General features: G+C 42.2%; 1 protein-coding gene across 6 annotated transcripts in view; it reads left to right on the top strand.

The window, feature by feature from the left end:
• Positions 1 to 304: 304 nt before the first annotated feature.
• CDC14A (cell division cycle 14A) overlaps positions 305 to 18,434 on the top strand; it is a 195,742-nt gene continuing 177,612 nt past the window's right edge. For 2 of the 6 annotated variants that reach the window (XM_059885067.1, XM_059885064.1), the window contains exons 1-2: positions 6,280 to 6,440; positions 8,372 to 8,462. In XM_059885067.1, coding sequence (XP_059741050.1) covers positions 6,347 to 6,440; positions 8,372 to 8,462 — 185 coding nt within the window. In that variant the 5' untranslated portion in view covers positions 6,280 to 6,346. Of the gene's footprint in view, positions 411 to 6,276; positions 6,441 to 7,051; positions 7,577 to 8,371; positions 8,463 to 18,434 lie in introns of those variants that run through there. The other 4 variants (XM_059885066.1, XM_059885065.1, XM_059885068.1 and 1 more) reach the window with 3 other exon arrangements.

Below are 18,434 nucleotides of genomic sequence, written 5' to 3'. Positions count from 1 at the left end.
TGTTAATAACAACAGCAGCAAGAACAACCATCAGGAATCATTCAATAATTGTATACAATGTTGTGATTGGAAAAATGGAAACCAAGAGTCTCCCTTTAGTCTGTCGAAATATTATTTTCTCCTGGAGTTTCTGCACAGGAGTAGGCAAAACCTGAGATTCTAAAGGAGCACCAAGGGTCACCATAGGAACCACAGGGAACAACATTTGTGTTTCAGGCTTCTGGAACAGAACAACTGAAAGAATGTGAGCCAGAGCAGGGGAATTTAGGAATCCATGGAAATTGCTTGAATGGATTGTTGACCCCAGTCACATTCTAGGGACAGTACGATGCTGCAGGCAATCCAAAATGAAGGACAACATTTACTTGTATCCTGTGGAATTGTCTTCAGTTGATCAAAACAGCTTCCCTGTGAGTGTATATTTTGCTTGTGTTTTTAATCCAGGTATAAATTAAGTAACAATACATAGATCCAAAAAGACATGTTTGGAGGCTTGTGAACATCAGATTTTGGAAATAATTCAGTATTTAATATCGGCTTTAACACCAGTAATGAATGTTTGTATACAATGGCATCATAACATAGTAGTCTTATTGAATTCTACAATTATTCTTGTGAGTTAGAAGTTATTATAATCCCCATTTAACACCAGAGGAAATAGTCTAGGATAATGCATACATTTGGTGATAGAGTGATACCTGAAACCCAGGCTTCCAATGATAAATCCCAGTATTTTTTCTGCTATCTAGGCTACCAAGGAACCAATTTACATATCCAAGTGATTCACATAAGTCCACCTTCCAACATTTTAAATACTCAATTATTTATTCTCCAAATATTCATTGAGCATCTGTTTTGTGGCTGTTTTCTCATCTGTAAAGTGGGAATAATAATACCTGCCTCAAAGACAACTGATGTGAGACCTGCCACATAGGTAACTGATGTGAGACCTGAGATATAAATCGCTCTACTTGGTTTTCAATAAACTCAACTTTTACTGCTTTCCTGATAAAAACATGTATAGAGTATAGTAGTGACAGTATTAAATGTACATGTGGGAGTGAACATCGGAAACAAGATTAACATGTGAGTTCACTAATGATATTTCTCATCAGGGTGATGGTAAAAGGGGTGGTGGTAAGTTGAAGTAGTGATGATCAGGGTGAAGAATGGTGGGAGGAATATTATTTTATACAGTTTTGGAGAAAAAAGTTCACTTCTTTATTTCTTCTTCAAAAAGTAGGAATGACAGATAAGTGTAGATGAATAAACTATGTAAATTTTAAAAGTTAATTATTTATTTAGCTTTTGGCTGTGCTGTGTGTTTGTTGCTTTCTCTAGTTGTGGCAAGAGGGGGCTACTCTTCATTGTGGTGCTTGGGCTTCTCACTGTTGTGGCTTCTCTTGTTATGGAGCACCAAGTCTAGGTGCATCAGTTCAGTTCCGTTCAGTTCAGTCCCTCAGTCGTGTCCGACTCTTTGCGACCCCATGAATTGCAGCATGCCAGGCCTCTCTGTCCATCACCAACTCCCGGAGTTCACCCAGACTCACATCCATCGAGTCAGTGATGCCATCCAGCCATCTCATCCTCTGTCGTCCCCTTCTCCTCTTGCTCCCAATCCCTCCCAGCATCAGAGTCTTTTCCAATGACTCAACTCTTCGCATGAGGTGGCCAAAGTACTGGAGTTTCAGCTTTAGCATCATTCCTTCCAAAGAACACCCAGGACTGATCTCCTTCAGAATGGACTGGTTGGATCTCCTTGCAGTCCAAGGGACTCTCAAGAGTCTTCTCCAACACCACAGTTCAAAAGCATCAGTTCTTTGGTGCTCAGCTTTCTTCACAGTCCAACTCTCACATCCATACATGACCACAGGAAAAACCATAGCCTTGACTAGATGGACCTTTGTTGGAAAAGTAATGTCTCTGCTTTTCAATATGCTATCTAGGTTGGTCATAACTTTCCTTCCAAGGAGTAAGCGTCTTTTAATTTCATGGCTGCAGTCACCATCTGCAGTGATTTTGGAGCCCCCCAAAATAAAGTCTGACACTGTTTCCACTGTTTCCCCATCTATTTCCCATGAAGTGATGGGACCGGATGCCATGATCTTCATTTTCTGAAGGGGCTTCAGTAGTTGCAGCACGTTAGCTCAGAAGCTGTGGTGCACGGGCTTAACTGCCCTGTGGCATGTTGGATCTTCCCAGACCAGGGATCAAACCTGTGTTCCTTGCACTGGCAGGCAGATTCTTAGCCACTAGACCTTCAGGGATGTTCCAAACAATGTAAATTTAAAAATTGTATTTTAAACTATTTGAAAAAGTAGCAAAGTGGTCAACAAATTGAGCCATCTTATGTATAGTGACCTGCCCATGGAACTTTCTTTTACTTTCTAAAACTACATCCTTCTTTACTGACAGCATTAGTCAAGGATGAGGTAATTATTGAATTATTTTATTTAGTGTTCACTGAAACTATTTCTTAAACTATATAGAATGCTGGTATACTATTGATAAATCACAGGGGTGGAAAAATAATTCAGAATTTTATAGAAGCCACATGACAACAATAGCAATGCAGATAATTAAGCACCTTTTATTTTTTCATTCTGAGTTTAAATTATTTTCTCTAAAATTTTGAAGAAAATAGTTAATAATGTACATTATTGGTTGATATTGTATCATTTCAAAATTTTCAGAATCTATGAACTAAGCAATGTCAATAAGCTAAGTTAGGGGAAAACTTAGAAAAGATGGTTAATAGAGCAAATAATGAATTCTTGATTCTACCACCAATCAGCTACATACCTTGGGAAACTGGTTTTTTACTGTGAACCTCAGTTTCTTCTTTTTTCTTTCCTATATTTTGACACATTATCTTTTACAAATGAAATATTTTATAGAAATCCTATGTGCTTGCTCATCCTTCCCTCTCCACCTCCATCCCTAGGTGGGGCCTCTGCTCCCTTAGATTCCACGGAATCTGCTTGAAAACTGGACCTAGCTAACCTTTCAGGTCCCTTCTGGTTTTTACTATCTTTGATTCTGGCTTGAAATTCTTAAATACAATTAGTGTGATGCTGAATATGACTGGGTCAGGCCAAGATTTAGCATCTGTGAGCAGCCACACTGTCTATAATTTTTTGTGTATCTGTATTTTATTAAAAGCTGCTGTAAATTATTTTTGACATTAGATAAGCAATCTATCAAAATATTGAAACAATTAAAATTACTTTGAATTTCAAATTACGCAACAGTGTAGGTTTCTACTGCCCCTTGATTCACAGTTAAACTGAAAATTAAATTTTTAGAAAGAATTCAACATATATTTTGTGTATTTGCTTTTACTTATGTAGATAACATCATGACTGAACAAGCAACTAAAAGAGCAAGTTAAAATTATAGTCTGAGAAATAATGATAATTTTAACAGAATTGAATATGTAAATATCATAGCTGTCAGGCCTTTGACTATTCTGAGCAACTTTTTCCCCCTCTCTTCTAATGAGAGAATATTTTTCTTTTATTTTTGGCAGCCAAATAATAAAACAGTTCTTGGATGGTTTTCAATCCTTTTATTCCCATCTGAATCTTCATCAGTGCCTTTTTTTCTGATCTCAGAACTAGTCACACCAGGTCACCACTGGCCTGCATTTGGTCCTGGGACAAACTTTATGAAGGATACAGTTCAGTTCAGTTCAGTTCAGTCGCTCAGTCGTGTCCAGCTCTTTGCGACCCCATGAATTGCAGCATGCCAGGCCTCCCTGTCCATCACCACCTCCTGGAGTTCACCCAAACTCATGTCCATCGAGTCGGTGATGCCATCCAGCCATCTCATCCTTTGTCGTCCCCTTCTCCTCCTGCCCCAAATCCCTCCCAGCATCAGAGTCTTTTTCAATGAGTTATCTATTCGCATGAGGTGGCCAAAGTATTGGAGTTTCAGCTTTAGCATCATTCCTTCCAAAGAACACCCAGGGGACTGATCTCCTTTAGAATGGACTGGTTGGATCTCCTTGCAGTCCAAGGCAAGTTGGAAAAGAGAGTGACTGGATAACAAAGGGGCTTGCAATCCATGTCATTTAAAAAAACGTTGAAGAAAATGGAGATTTCTATATGGGAAATAGAAAGGAGGAAGAAGTGGCCTAAGGGAGCTACCTTTGCATCTTTGAAGACTTGTTATGAAAACGAATAACAAACAGTGTTCAGCACAGTCTTAAGGGACAGAATTAGAACCAGAGAGTGATAACCTATTTTGGAACTGCCTCCAGAAGTGAGTTTTCTAGCTCTGGAGATGTATAAGCATAGGCTGCAGACTGCCTGTCAGGGCGGCAGAGGCAGGATTCAAGCTATGTTGACAAAGTTGGAATAAATATAGTCAAGTTTTCAAACTTGAGACACTTCTATACTTAGTTAAATTTCTATGTATAACATTACTTTCCCTCTCTCCAGTTCAGTGATGTCTGAATTCTCTTAGTACTTTCTTTATATGTGAAACACTGTTCCTTATTGTTGTTTAAGATAAAAGTCAGTTCCTAACATTTATATTGAGTGATTGGAAAGAAGTTTTTCCCATTATCTTCCTCCATAGACTGTGAAATCATGCCTTTATTATGAAACAACCATTAGGAACTTTGACCTCATGATAATTGAGAGAATAAAGTGTTTTATGATCTCATTAGAACCTTGACATGTATGTGTGCTCTGCGGACTATTTTGGTCACAATTTTTCTTGTAGGATTTTTTAAATACCATTTCGATTGTGAAGATTTTGGTTTAGAGAGATTTGATTGTATGGACAATCACTTATTTTCCTTTATGCAGCTTCAAAAAAACATTATAAAGTCTTATCAACCTGAAAAATTTCATTAGAATACTCATTATAAATATGCTAAAGAAAAAATAAACATTTTCATTTTGAGTTCTTAATTTTAAGAACCTCTATTTGTTTGAGTCATAATTCACTCCTCACGACCAAAATTTCTAAGCAAGAGAGTTACATGAAAGAAAATGTTTTCATAAATTCATTCTTGAAAACAGCAAGAAATGTTTAATTAAATCTGACTTACCTGAAAGTGTAGATTTAGAGTTCTTTCCATTAGACTATTAACTTAGTAAAATGAAAAGTTCATGCATTGAATGAGAACCAGAGCTTCTTTTTTCTAATGCAATTTTTCTAATACAACACTTATATGAAAAGTTGTTAGGAATTTTGTTAAGGAATTTAGTCTACATGAATTTTACATCATCAAATTTGGAAACAGATTGCCAGCACTGGATTAATATAGCTTTTTAAACAAAGTGGGTAAGTTTATTGAGACATTCACATATTTTGCTTTTCCATAACTTTCACATATTAAGTCTCAAACTTCAGCAAAATAATATGAACTGGCCGACATGACTGCTGATACTCGATTTGTGGGAATAAATATCAGGGAAAATGCAAACAATTGTTGAATGTGGACAGGACATTTAGAGATACTTCGTTCTTTAGAATTCCATAGCCATGGCCAGGGGCCCGTAAAACGAGAAGTGCATCTCGGCAGAGTGGAACACTCATTAGAATTCATCTTTTCAGGACTTTTTCGGCTTTAAAAACTCTTTTGAGATAAGCTTTACTCAAAACTAGGTGATGACAGGAAGTCGTCTTTACTGAGTCCCCAGTTTTAAATTTATATGATTCTTGTCTTAAAGATGTGGATGTTAGGGTAGGTTTTTCTTTTTAACTATCTTGCAAGGGCTTGTTCGATCTGAATATCCAAGTAATATTCGTTTATCATTTTTCTGCGGCTGTTCAGCCTGTTGGATAGCCAGCAAAGCTAAGACCAGTAAATTGAGTTTTACTTGCTGGCCTCAGAGCGCTCCTTGAGTCAGTCGTCTCTTCTCTTGCGCGCCCCCTTCCTCCAAGAGGTAAACAAACGACTGCGAAACCGAAGGCTGGCACAAATCCTTTTCTGTTTCTGGAGAAACCACTCAGAGCGCATGCTCTTCCGGCGATAGGTCCGTAGCGCCATTTTCATATCGCAGGGACTGCCCTTTAATTAAGCTCGCGGGTAGGACACCCGGCATTAAAGTTGTTCTAGCTGTTCAAAAAGCCTTACAGAATCAAGTCAAGGGCTTCTTTGAGATGAACCACTCCCAGCGCTTCAGCTCAGACTGCGTCAAGAAATTCTTTTGTGTTTATTTTTCCCGTGGACATGTGGCCCTCTCCCCATACCTCTGTTCCCTCCCCGCCCCCGGGCTGGTCGCGTTCCTCCGCCCCGCCCACCACGGGGACCAGAGCGATATTAAGGTTTGGCATTTGTGATGATTTGCGCCCACAGCGGCGACCCAAATGAGAGGACGTGGGGAACCGGATGGGAACGTTTTACCCCGTGAGAACAAAGCACAAGTTAATTCAGAATCCAGTATGTGTAGAGGAAACCAGTAGGTGTTCTTCTGAGCTAGGAGGTAGGGCTTTTTTTTTTTTTTTTCCTGCAGATTTTATTTCTTATAAAGATAGAGATCCATCAGTGGTGGGATGGGCGGTGGTTGAAAGATTAGCTGTAGGTAATCTTATAGATCTTATCGATCCTAGATCTGTAAGACTGCGTGTGCTCGCGCGCATGCAAGAGTTTGGAACAAGGGTGAGTGGGGCGAGAGAAGTAGAGAATGAGAGAGACAAACGAAAACTCTAGAGTGGGAACAAGACTCAGTGGGGTGCAGAAAACGAAGGGGCGCGGGCTCATCCTTGCCTGAAAAGCCACAGCAGCGCTCTCCGGGACACTCCCAACTCCACCGTTTCATTCATAAGTTTCTGCTCTGGAGGCCCCTCCTGGCTCTTCTGCCCAGGGCCGCGTATCCCGTACAGCAATTGGTGGACGGCAACAAAGCCTTAGCAACTGGCTCTTAGTGACCTGCGGGGCGCCTGGTAACTGGGGCGCGGACCCGGCGCGGAGAAAGGAGCTGGGCTGTCCCTTTAAGGGATGGCCGCGGAGCCGTGAAAGTGGAGGGAGCCGTGGGAGGGCGGGGAGGAAGGCCTGGGGGCGGACCCAAGGGGAGGAGGAGGAGGAAGAGTTGCTGCTGAAAGGAGGCGGCGAAGGAGGAGCCGGAGCAGCTGCTGCCAGCCGGCGGGCACCAGAGTCCTGCCCGCTGCCTCACGAGTAGCCACGGGCGCGATCGGGGCCAGACGTCTCCTCCTCCATGATCACTTTGGGAGCCGGGGGAAGACTTTGCCCGGCCGTGAGAGCTGGTCTGCGTTTCCCAGGCGCGGCGGCGGTGCAGCAGCGGCAGCAGCCGGGTCCGAATCGGAGTGGCCACAGCCCGGGGCGTGTGCGCCCCGCTCGGAGCGTGCTCGGGTTCCCCACGGAATGTCCCCGGGGCGCCCGGCGCGCTGACCCCCCAGCCGCCTCCGCCTTCGGCGCCTGCTGCCTCTCTCGGGCGGGCTCGGTGTTCGCGACTGCAAGCTTCCCGGCTCCTGGGCACTGGGGAAGCCCCCGGGGGCGGGTAACCTCAGCTGGCCACGACCCAGCCCTCCCCCGTGCGTATCTCGCTTAAGATGGCAGCGGAGTCAGGGGAACTAATCGGGGCTTGCGAGTTCATGAAAGGTGAGGAGCAGTCGCCCCGCATCCTCCAACCCTCTGTCGACACCCCAGCTCTTCACTTCTCGCCCCTGTGTCCCAACCACTGTCTCCGGCTTCTTCTGGGGCCCCCAGCGTACTACAATCGCTGCGCGCGCTCTCATCCCTTTTTTGTACTATCCTTTCCCCCGAGGACCCCCCGCTTCCGGCTTCTCTGTCTTTCTTGCGTCCCTCGTTCCCTCTGCAGCACTTTCGGAAGGCCTCCCAGCTCGGTAAAGGGACCGCACCGTCCTCTGCCGGGCTCCAGCGTGCAGCGGCTCGAGGGGATTCTGCTCCAGGGGATCCTTTCAGTTGCCTTTATCCTACTGTTGCTGGATCTCGGTTTTCGGGACACCTCCAACCACACCCCCTGTCTCTCCTCCCTTCCTCTTCTTGAAGTCTCCGGAGCTGTAGGGGAGAGTCTCGCCTCTCTCTTCCCCTTCCGCAGCGGTCTGGAGATTTCTGAACCAAACTTGCATCTCCAGTTCAACGGGTACCCTCAGCTTCTACCTGCTCCCGCTGGCCTGAAACCAGGGAGATCAGGGAGTTTTGCACGCCACTGAGTCCCTCAGTCGGGCCCTCGACTCGCTTCTCTAACTGGTGTGCTCTTGGATCTCTGTGGCTTTCCGGGAGAGATCAGGTTTCTGCAAGAATTCCACGTGTTAATGGGATCTTTAAATACCGGGTAGCAGTTGTTATTTTGTTATAGTGTATTAGCACCCCTTACCCCACCAGCTTCCCTGCTTCTCATGTTTTCTCCCATCTTTTAAACTTGTCTTTCAGATCGATTATATTTTGCTACTTTAAGGAATAGACCAAAAAGCACAGTAAATACCCACTATTTCTCCATCGATGAGGAGCTGGTCTATGAAAAGTAAGTTTCTATATATTTTTTTAATCTCAGCTATTTAACTTGTTGGCTCTTGGGTAAGGAAATGCTATGCACCTTTATGACAGTTTTATTCTCCTTCTCCAGTGGTGCAAGTAACAAATCCAATTTCTTAGGCTCAGAGCTGGGGAAGAGGTGCAGGGAAAGTTAAGGTAATTTGAACCTGTCATCACCTCATTCCTTTTAGTCCTCTGTCTGTATTAGTTCTTCCTACCACCACAGTAAACTGCAGCTGTAGATTCCGAACACTCCCCAGAGCAGGGCCAGGGAGAGGCACCCTCTGTCCTTGCTGGATTCTGTAATAGGCATGTGAATCAGTCACAGAGTATTTATTGGAGCACCTACAGAGTACAGGGCAGTGTGTGTATTACAGGTGCTTCAGCTTTACCGATCACAAGGCCTCTGCTGTATCTCAGGATGTTTTTGTTTGTGCAGCTCATATTTGGAAAGTGGGACACACTTAGCTGTGTCCCAGTCATATCTATGAGTAAGATTTTACCTGGGTGGTAAATTGCTGCGTTATTTTATTTGAGTGTCCCAAGCGTCACTGCATTATTATTTTTGCCTTTGAGGAAGTGGCATAGGAGTGCTGATTTACATTCTTTGGTTACTTTGGCTTTGTGGGGTTAGGATTTAAGAGTGAAAGATGCATGTAGGGAACTGTTTTCTGTGAAAGACTGTTGATCTACATGAAAAAGATTATAGTATAGTAAACATGTAATTCAAAGAGAGAGAAGTCTCGATTCTATAAAAGCAACATAATAGTAAGGAATAAGAAGGCTGAGTTGGCTTGATTATGTCCTTTTATCAAAAGAGCTGGTGTTTCAGGGTAGTCAGTATATTCTAACAGAAAATTTAATTTTATTTTCTTGTTGCCTTAACCAGAAGTCCAATTACATGAACATAGTTAAGTGAACTGTATTCATGATAGAAAGTGCCCTAGGACTTGTGCTGTTAAGGGGGATTTTGGGAGTTCTGCCTAAGGATTTGTGAGTACCATCAGGCGTTCAAAGAGTGAGAGTATTCTCGACCATCCAGAGCATATCTTTTCTTTGAGGGAAAACAATCTTTAATTGTCACTTCATCAGAGGGATTCATGAAACTGATGTCTTCAGGACATTTCTCTTACTGGTGCTGGGAGCAGGATGCTTCTTGAATGGCTGAAGCAAAAGTGGGAATGAAAGAGCCCTTTGCTGCTGCTCATGAATGCCCAGAGCTGCTGCAGCAAAGAGGTCTAAATCCCTGGTGTCAGATTACAGCTCTGCTCCTAGACAGAATGGAGTGCTGCACTGCCTACTCCCTGACCTCAGGTACCTGGGTGATGTCACGGCCAGCAGTGTTTCTGGAGTATTCATTCTGTTGTTGTGAATGTGCATTGTTGTCGCTTTCTTTTTCTGTGTGTAGAGTTTGGGGGCCTCCCCTGAGTCTGAGGGTAGGAACAGTGTATACATTATTATGTTCAGTTCTTCAGTGATGTGCTGGAGGTTAATATGTCACTGAATTAACCCCAGGCATTAAGGTCTCAGTTGCTTCTTTTGGGATTGCTAGTTGATAGATCTAGATCTAACAGGAAATTATGTTTAGTCAATTAAACACAGTGCTCAGTGGTTTGATTCTGATGTTTATATATGAGGAAAGATTTTGTATGATTTTAATGTTAGTATTTTAGGATAGGACTTCAAATCACATTCTTCTTATACTGATTCTACTGTATTTCTGTAAAGAAAGACTTTCTGGAAAGACCATCCAATTTATATTGTGAAATTTTGATGTCATTTGAAACTTTGATAAAGACTTCAGTCTGGGCAGAGTGTGTACTTCTTTTTGTTTGAGGTGCCCAAGTACTGTGCCACAGGAGTAGCTATGGTTCTGATCACCCACAACTCCATTTTTTGGTCACCTTCAACATTATACAGGGTTAGATGATATAGTGAATACAATGAAGATGGATACACGTTACCTTCACGGAGCTCCAGAGCTGGAGGGAAAAAGACAGGACTTCAGTGAGAGAGAGAGAAAAGATAACTGCCATAGATTCACATACTCCCCTGTGCTGGGGGGAATTCACGGCTGGGGGAGCACATTTGGTTGAGGGGTTCAGAAAAGCCTTCATGGAAAAGTTAAGACTGGCTTGCAGAATGGACAGAGATGGGAGAGGAGAGATCCCAGAAGCAGGAATAGCAAGGACGAGGAGGGAGGCTCTAGAGTGTCCTCAGGGAATAGTGAGACCTCTGGTTGGCCTGGTGTGTATACAGGTTCAAATGGGGCTGTGTAATCTGAAGCTGAAAGGTCAGCTGGGCGAATTGAGTGCCAGGGTTCCCTTAGTATGCCATGGGACTCTTGAGGATTTGGGGGCAGTCCACGGTATGACTGGTCCTATGCTACTGCAAATAATGGCACATTTCATCAAGAATTTAAATGCACGCCAGGTGCTAGGTGCTCCACAACTATTAATTTATTTTATTTTCACTTCGGTTTTTAGGCAGTTACTGTTATTATCCTTAGTGTGCAAACAATGAGAGTAAGGGACAGAGAGGTTAGGTAAATTGCCCAAGGTCACAGAAGTAAGAAGTAGCAGACCTGGAATTTGAAATCGAGCCCTCTAGTTCTGGAGTACGTATGTGTGTTCTGTGCTTAGTCGCTCAATTGTGTTTGACTCTTTGCAACCCTTTGGACTGTAGCCCTCCAGACTCCTCTGTCCGTGGGATTCTCCAGACAAGAATATTGGAGTGGGTTGCCGTTTCCTCCTCCAGGGGATCTTCCTGACCCAGGGACTGAACCCAAGTCTCCTGTGTCTTCTGCATTGCAGGCAGATCCTTTACCACTGAGCCATCTGGGAAACCCTAGAATACATAGGTCCTCAAAAAATTAATATGATAGCATCATTTTGGACAGATTAGAGAGGAAGTAGAGCCTGCTTAGAGAAATTCTGAAATGTTCAGGGGGAAGAAATAAATGCCTTGATTAGAACTGGTGGCAATGGTGGTGGAAAGAAGAGCTCTGAATCCATGTGACTTGGCAACAGATCATGTGCGTGGGTTGGTGCGGTGCTGAGGAAAAAGAGGGGTCCAAGAAGTCTTTAAGACAGCCTGGGTCACAGTAAACCTGTTGGGACCATTGACTGAAACAAGAAGTAGGGCAGAACTGGTTTTTGTGGGGAGATCAGGCGTTCCGTGTTGGTCAGGTTGGAAGGAGGGAGTTTATGGGATGTGCACATCAGGGTTGGATATCACATAAATTAGAAGTCCTTAAATTTGGAGGTTTTCCTCCAAAGATGATAAAGCTGTGAGAATGATGTAATTTCTGGGAGATACAGAAAAATATGAAGGGCTGTATTTCATAGGCATGACCAGGATGAGAGGAACCAAGGGAAAGAGGTAGTAATAAGCAGCCAAAAAGGTGGATCAACGCTGAAGGAGAGAGTAGAGAGGGGAGAGGAATAGACGCAGTGGAATCCGTCTTGTCAGCACTGCTTTTAGGACGTATTGAATTAGAGAGACCACAGAGACCTTTGAAGGATGAGTAATATCAGAGTTCTTCTATGACAGATAGCTTATGGTGACAAAAACCTGGACTATTATATCAGATTGTAATTCTCCAAGGAAAGAAGAGGGCTTGCCTGGTGGCTCAGCGGTAAAAGAATCTGCCTTCAATACAGGAGCTCAGGAGACTCAGGTTCGATCCCTGGGTCGGGAAGATCCCCTGGAGGAGGGCATGGTAACCCACTCCAGTATTCTTGCCTGGAGAATTCCATGGACAGAGGAGCCTGGTGGGCTACAGCCTATAGGGTCACAAAGAGCCAGACACGACTGAACCGATGCCTGCAAGGAAAAGAGAATATTAGTATATGTGATCACATGGGGCCTTATACAGCCCTATATCTGTGTACTTATTTACGGAATGTGTAAGTGAAATGCTGCCTTTCTGGCTAAATTATCATCGTGGAAATGCAACTATTATTTTTTGAATTAAATAAATCAACAAATATTTAAATAGTGAGGCTTTGTTCCTCTTAAGGGAACTAAGGGCAAAATTTCTCCCAGCCAAAATTTTAGAACTGTTTTCAAGCTGACTTTGCCTGTGGGGTTGTTGGAGTGGGGTGTCCACTGCAGTGATAGCCCACACCTCTGAGTTGGATCTGGGAAGGCAGTAAAGGCCCTGAAGTTTCTTAATCCTGGTTTGGTAGCTACCGGCTCTGACACCTGTCAGGGCAGAAGGCATAGATTGGCAACCCAGACCCACAGGTGCATCTGCTACCCACACCTGGCAACTGTCTGAGAAGCTAGTGGAGAAGGGTTAACAAAGTTGGCCTTATGAGATCCCAACTATCTATTAGAAATGAATTTTCTCTTTGAGTTTTAAACAGAAGTTACCACATTAGTATAAAGGCATGAGCAATTTTAGTAAAATGTGGTTGATAATAAAGCATACATTTATCCTTGGGTTATGATTTCACAGATCAGAATTAAAATCAGAGTGTAAACTACCACACTTGTGGGGAAAATGTAGCCCCTAAAAAAGGGAGCCCTTTAAAGATTTGTCTGTATTTGATTAAGCTATAAATAATGCACAACTTTCCAGAAAGGCTAGTTCTTTGGTTTTGGAATTGGGCCGTGTAATCCAAATAGAGGCTTACTTTTTATAACTTGGCTCAAATTCCTTTTGGCTCGAAAGTTAACAAAATCAAATATGTTAATTGTTATAACTTTGTGGGCCCCTCCTAACTGTGATGGGTATAGAGTTGAACGTTTATGCATAGAAAGGAGACTGTAGAATTCTTATCCATTTTCATTTCTTCTGTCTTCGTGTTTGCAAAGGTACTGAAAATGCAGGAGAAAACTCTTCATGGACATACTCTGGGTACTGCATATTAAGCAGTTTCTGAAATGATTCAAAGAATTTCACCAAATGTTTTAGCATGGAAGAATGAGCAGCCTCTAATGAGAACTAATTAACTTGAAGCTTTAAATAATTTAAAATGTCCAAATTTCATTTAAACTTTATTAAAGTAGCCTGATATTAACGCAACTGGGAATTTTGGAATAAATAATTTATAAAAGAATGATTTCTTATATGTAGCTTGTAGCATAGGCTGGAGTTGAAATGTGAGACTAGGACATCTTTGAGAGAAAGACAGAAAAACTTCTCTTGCCCGGAAATATTGTAGGAATAGAAAATTTAGGTTAAATCGAGGTAGGAAGAAACCCTTTTGTTTTTTCAGTTTTTATTTTGAATTTAATGTGTAACAAGTAGGCTAATGTCACAGAAAGCTGAATGCCACCTAAGCATATGAACATACACAGATATACACAGATATGTGATCTTATATAGAGCCTTGAAGTGAAAGTTGCTCAGTTGTGTCTGACTCTGTGGCCCATGGACTCTAGCCCATCAGACTCCTCTGTCCATGAAATTCTCCAAGCAAGAGTACTAGAGTGGGTAGCTGTTCCCTTCTCCAGGGGATCTTCCTGACCCAAGGATGGAACCTGAGTTTCCTGCATTGAGCCAGGTTCTTTACCTTCTCAGCCACCAGGGAAGCCCCTGGGCCTAGAGCCTTAGGGCCATCATTTGGTACCTCAAGTCTCATTATAAATTGCTATGATATAGACAGAACAGGGGATACAGTTGAATTCAGAGGCACATTTCATCATGAGAATAAAAATAAAATTATAGCAACAGCTAGTATTTATAGTCCCATGACAAGCTAATATTTACAGTCCTATGACAAGCAATGTTCTTTATGTACATTAACTCAATCTTGGGAACAACCCTAGGAGTTAGGTGCTATTATTGTCACTACTTTATAGTTGAGGAAACTGAGACTCAGAGAGGATTATGTAGATCCGAAGGTCATTGAGCTAGTAAATTTACCCTGAAGTCATGCTCTCCTGCTTCCAGCAAGTTCCCTTTTGTCTTGAGCCTGAGGCTGGTAAAGAGGGTGGAGAACAGCTTTGCCCCTCCCTGGCTCATGTGACCCTTCTAACTTGAGTGGTGATGGCTTTGGCAAGGAATGGGCTGCTGACATTGTGTACACAAATTTATGTCCAGGCTGTATCTGGATATGTGCAGTAGTAATTAAAATGTTTTCCCGCAGCTCCACTTTTGTGGATATGAATTTGCTTTTTCTCCTTTCAGTGGTCTGCCCTGCCTAAAAGAGAGAGAGAAAATAAATTGAGTTAATTATCATTGTATGTTAATAGGAGAGGTGAAAACAAAAGAAGCCCAGTTTTTATAAGCTTATGAAAATTCTTTGCAGGAAGACTGTGAAATGTTCTTGCTGCTTAACTGGTGTCACTTAAGATGTAATGATATGTGCATAGAATTCTCCTGAAAAATCAGAAAACTCTTTAGCATTTAAAAGGTGATATAGGTTTCTACTTTCTTCCCCTTTTCTCCTTTCTCTCATGCTAATCCTGCAGAAATAACAGTTCTGTTCAGGGCCACTTTTTCCATTCTCTGTTTTGAACAAAGAGTTTTAGGTGTGTGCTTATGTATGTGTACCTGTGTATATAACCAGGATTATTATGCTGTATATGTCATGAGAAAATAGATATCTGTAAACATTCACCACTTCCCTGGTGGCTCGGGGACAGTAAAAGTGTCTGCCTACAATTCAGGAGACCCGGGTTTGATCCCTGGGTTGGGAAGATCCCCTGGAGAAGGAAATGGCACCCCACTGCAGTACTCTTGCCTTGAAAATCCCATGGATGGAGGAGCCTGGTAGGCTACAAGTCCATGGGGTCGCAAAGAGTTGGACACAACTGAGAGACTTCACTCATTTCGCTTATACATTCACCAGTCAGTTCTTAATTCTGTGACCCACTAGAGTCAACTTTTACTTTCAGGATACTGATTTATCAAATACTTGCTGTTTTGACCTCTTTGGCATTCACAGTGGGGTCGTCGATTTCTGTTCTTCATAACGACAATTGTTACTCAGTTCTTTCAATTTGCTTGAGCCAAGCTTGGTGAAAATGCAAAAATTAACTGAGGTGCTGAGGACTCAGTTAAAACTGACAGGGCTAGTCTTAATCAGGAAGCCTGAGAAGGGATTCAAATGGGTTGGAGGAGAGTCCTGTGAGGAGCTGTGTGCCGTCCAAGTTCTTTGTTGGCCAAGTCACCACAGGGCGGCTTCATTATTGTGTTTGAAGTAGATCCCTAAGACATCAGATGTTCTCATTTGTAAGTTCATAAACACATTCCAAAGCCGAAAGTAAATGACTTACACTTAGCCACAGCTTAATGCATCTTTGTGCTTTAAAAAGAAAGAGAAGGAAAAAAAGACTCTTGACATGTTTTTATGGGAAGTGAAAAAAGCATAATTTAAAAGCTGTAGGTGGTTGGAAATAGAGGAAACAGTGCAGTCCTGTGATTGATACATCGTGCTTCCACTGCAGAGGCACGGGTTTGATCCCTGGCGGAGGAACTAGGATCCCTCATGCCGCATGGTGGGGCCAAAAAAAAAACCCCACTCCCCCCAAAACAAACAAACAAATGAAATATTTAGATGTGATAGATTTTGGTACAGAGCAGTATGCTAATGCTTTGGGGGTACATAAATACAGAAAGAAGGAAGTGTAAACAAACACAGGCAAGAAATGACAAAAGTTGTAAACGAATATATTAAAAATCCAAGAAAGGAAGAGATATTACTTCCCAGAGTGATAAAGACTTCATAGAGTGATATTTGAACTAGCTTTTGAAGGGTGTGTAAGAGCGAAGAGTATATTTTATGATCTTTATGAGGACAAGTACCGCCTATTTTTGCTCACCACTGTATACATATATCTAGCACAGAGCTTGGCTTAGAGGTTGTACAAGAAATTTTAGCTGAATGAATGAGAGAAGAAGGAAAGAAAGAAAAATTTCAGTGTTGGGGAATAGCAAGATTTTGTTAGGTGAGGCAAAATATTTGAAGTGCAGAGAGGTCGTGGGTGAGGCTGGACGCGTGGTTGGGGACTGGCTTATGGAAAGCTGTTTGGATCTCAGTTCTGCTGGTTTACGAATGACACAGGGAGACTGAGCAGAGCTCTGCTTAGGGCAAGTACTCCCGTGACTGGGAGGTGTGGCAGGACTGGATTATGGTTACAGCAATGGGAACAGAAAGGCTAGGTGGGAGAGAGGCTAGAGGGGATGGATTGTCTATATTTGAGGCATTTGAGGGGTCAGGGCAATTGAAGGTTAAGTTCAAGATGTATGGTTTGGATGATTGGGAGAAAGTGACACCTTAAAGTAGGGCATGTATGTAAATCAGAAGGAGAAGCTACCTTTTTGTTGCTTTATTTGGGGGATGGGGAAGGGAAATAAAAAGGGGAGTCTATAATGAAAGTAAAAGAGGAGTCATTGTCCTTTGTGATCTTTAAGCAGAAAATAGACAATGCCTGCCCTGGATATCTAGCTATTTCCTTGTTTTAAAAATCTGGGGAGGTGGGTGGGACAGCTGATCTCAAGTTCCTTTCTGGCTCACTGATTTGAAGTGGGCTCAAGTGTGGAGTTCATTGTTTCTTTAAAAAATTTTTAAGCTTTAGTTTCAATTTACATTAAAAAAGTTGGTTTTGTTAATCGGCTTCCAGGACCACCGAAGAATCAGATGTTGAATGAGAACCATCAAAAACATTATTTTATTTATTAAAGCATGTAATGATCCCAGCCTTTGACAAACTTGGAAACATCTGGTAAAGCATCACAATTATTTGTGATCATCAGTGAATTTCCTTTATGGAAAATAGTTTCATAAGCTATAGTTTTTGAATAAAGTGTTTCATTTATTAATTTAATATTTTGGTGTTAAAGATCTTCATATCCTATTGATGAACTGAAGAATTTGCTAGTTCAGACATGTTCTTCTTTTATAAAATTTAGTTTTCTTTTGAGAACCAGAAGAGATGGTGTATTTCAAATTTGCTCTCCTTGCTACATATACTCTTACAACGCATATACTCTTATCTAGTCTTGTCTGGGAATGTGGCATTTCAGTAGGGCAGCTTCTACAAAAAGATGGAAAATTACATCTTAAAATATCAAAGTAGTTTTGTAATTTATGGGAACCTTTCTAAAATGAATCTACATTGTTGCCTTCGTAAAGAATTTACTGATTATGATTTACTCTTTTTTTCTGTGAGACTTTATTACTATGAGTACATTGGTTGTACAGTTTCATTGTAATTCAGGTATAGTTTTAGGAGCTCCTAAAGGTGGCTGAGGCAGTAAAGAATCTGCCTGCAATGTGGGAGATCTGAGTCGATCCCTGGGTTGGAAGATCCCCTGGAGTAGGAAAGCGCAACCTGCTCCAGTATTCTTGCCTGGAAAATTCCATGGGCAGGGGACCCTGGTGGGCTACAGTCTACAGGTTGCAAAGAATGGGACATGATGGAGCATCTGAGCAAGCGACTGATCACAGCACAATAAAGAGATTTCTGCTTAAGTATCAGATTTGCTAAACATCTTTTGTTTCGTAAACATCTTGTATCTTTTAGTGTTTTTAATCTAGTTAGTTTCTGTTGATGAATAGCTCACCTGAGTACTTTCTAGGTGTTATTTACTGTTGGATTATGTACATTAGTCGCTCAGTTGTGTCTGACTCTTTTCAACCCCATGGACTGTAGCCCACCAGGCTCCTCTGTCCGTGGGATTCTTCAGGCATCCTGGAGTGGGTTGCTATGCTCTTCTCCAGGGATCTTTCTGGCCCAGGGATAGAACCCAGGTGCCCGCATTGTGGGCAGATTCTTTACAGTTTGAGCTATTAGCTTTTGACATTTCTATCAGTGTACCAGCAGCCACCAATAGCTGCCTCCTGCCTGTGGTCTGTCTGATGAGTCTAACATGCTATGGGCATAGAAACCAGACATCATGTTTTATTAGCCTTTGGTGCAGTATAAGGCTATATAGACTTCCAAGTGAGTTGGAGACTTTCATAAATATTGCTAAAGGGCATGGGTTTGTGGCAGGCTTTAAAAG

The sequence above is a fragment of the Bos taurus genome, chromosome 3, assembly GCF_002263795.3.
Source record: "Bos taurus isolate L1 Dominette 01449 registration number 42190680 breed Hereford chromosome 3, ARS-UCD2.0, whole genome shotgun sequence".
Taxonomy (NCBI): Eukaryota; Metazoa; Chordata; class Mammalia; order Artiodactyla; family Bovidae; genus Bos; species Bos taurus.
The sequence above is the reverse complement of the archived record's forward strand: the minus strand, read 5'-3'. Positions and strand labels throughout refer to the sequence as shown.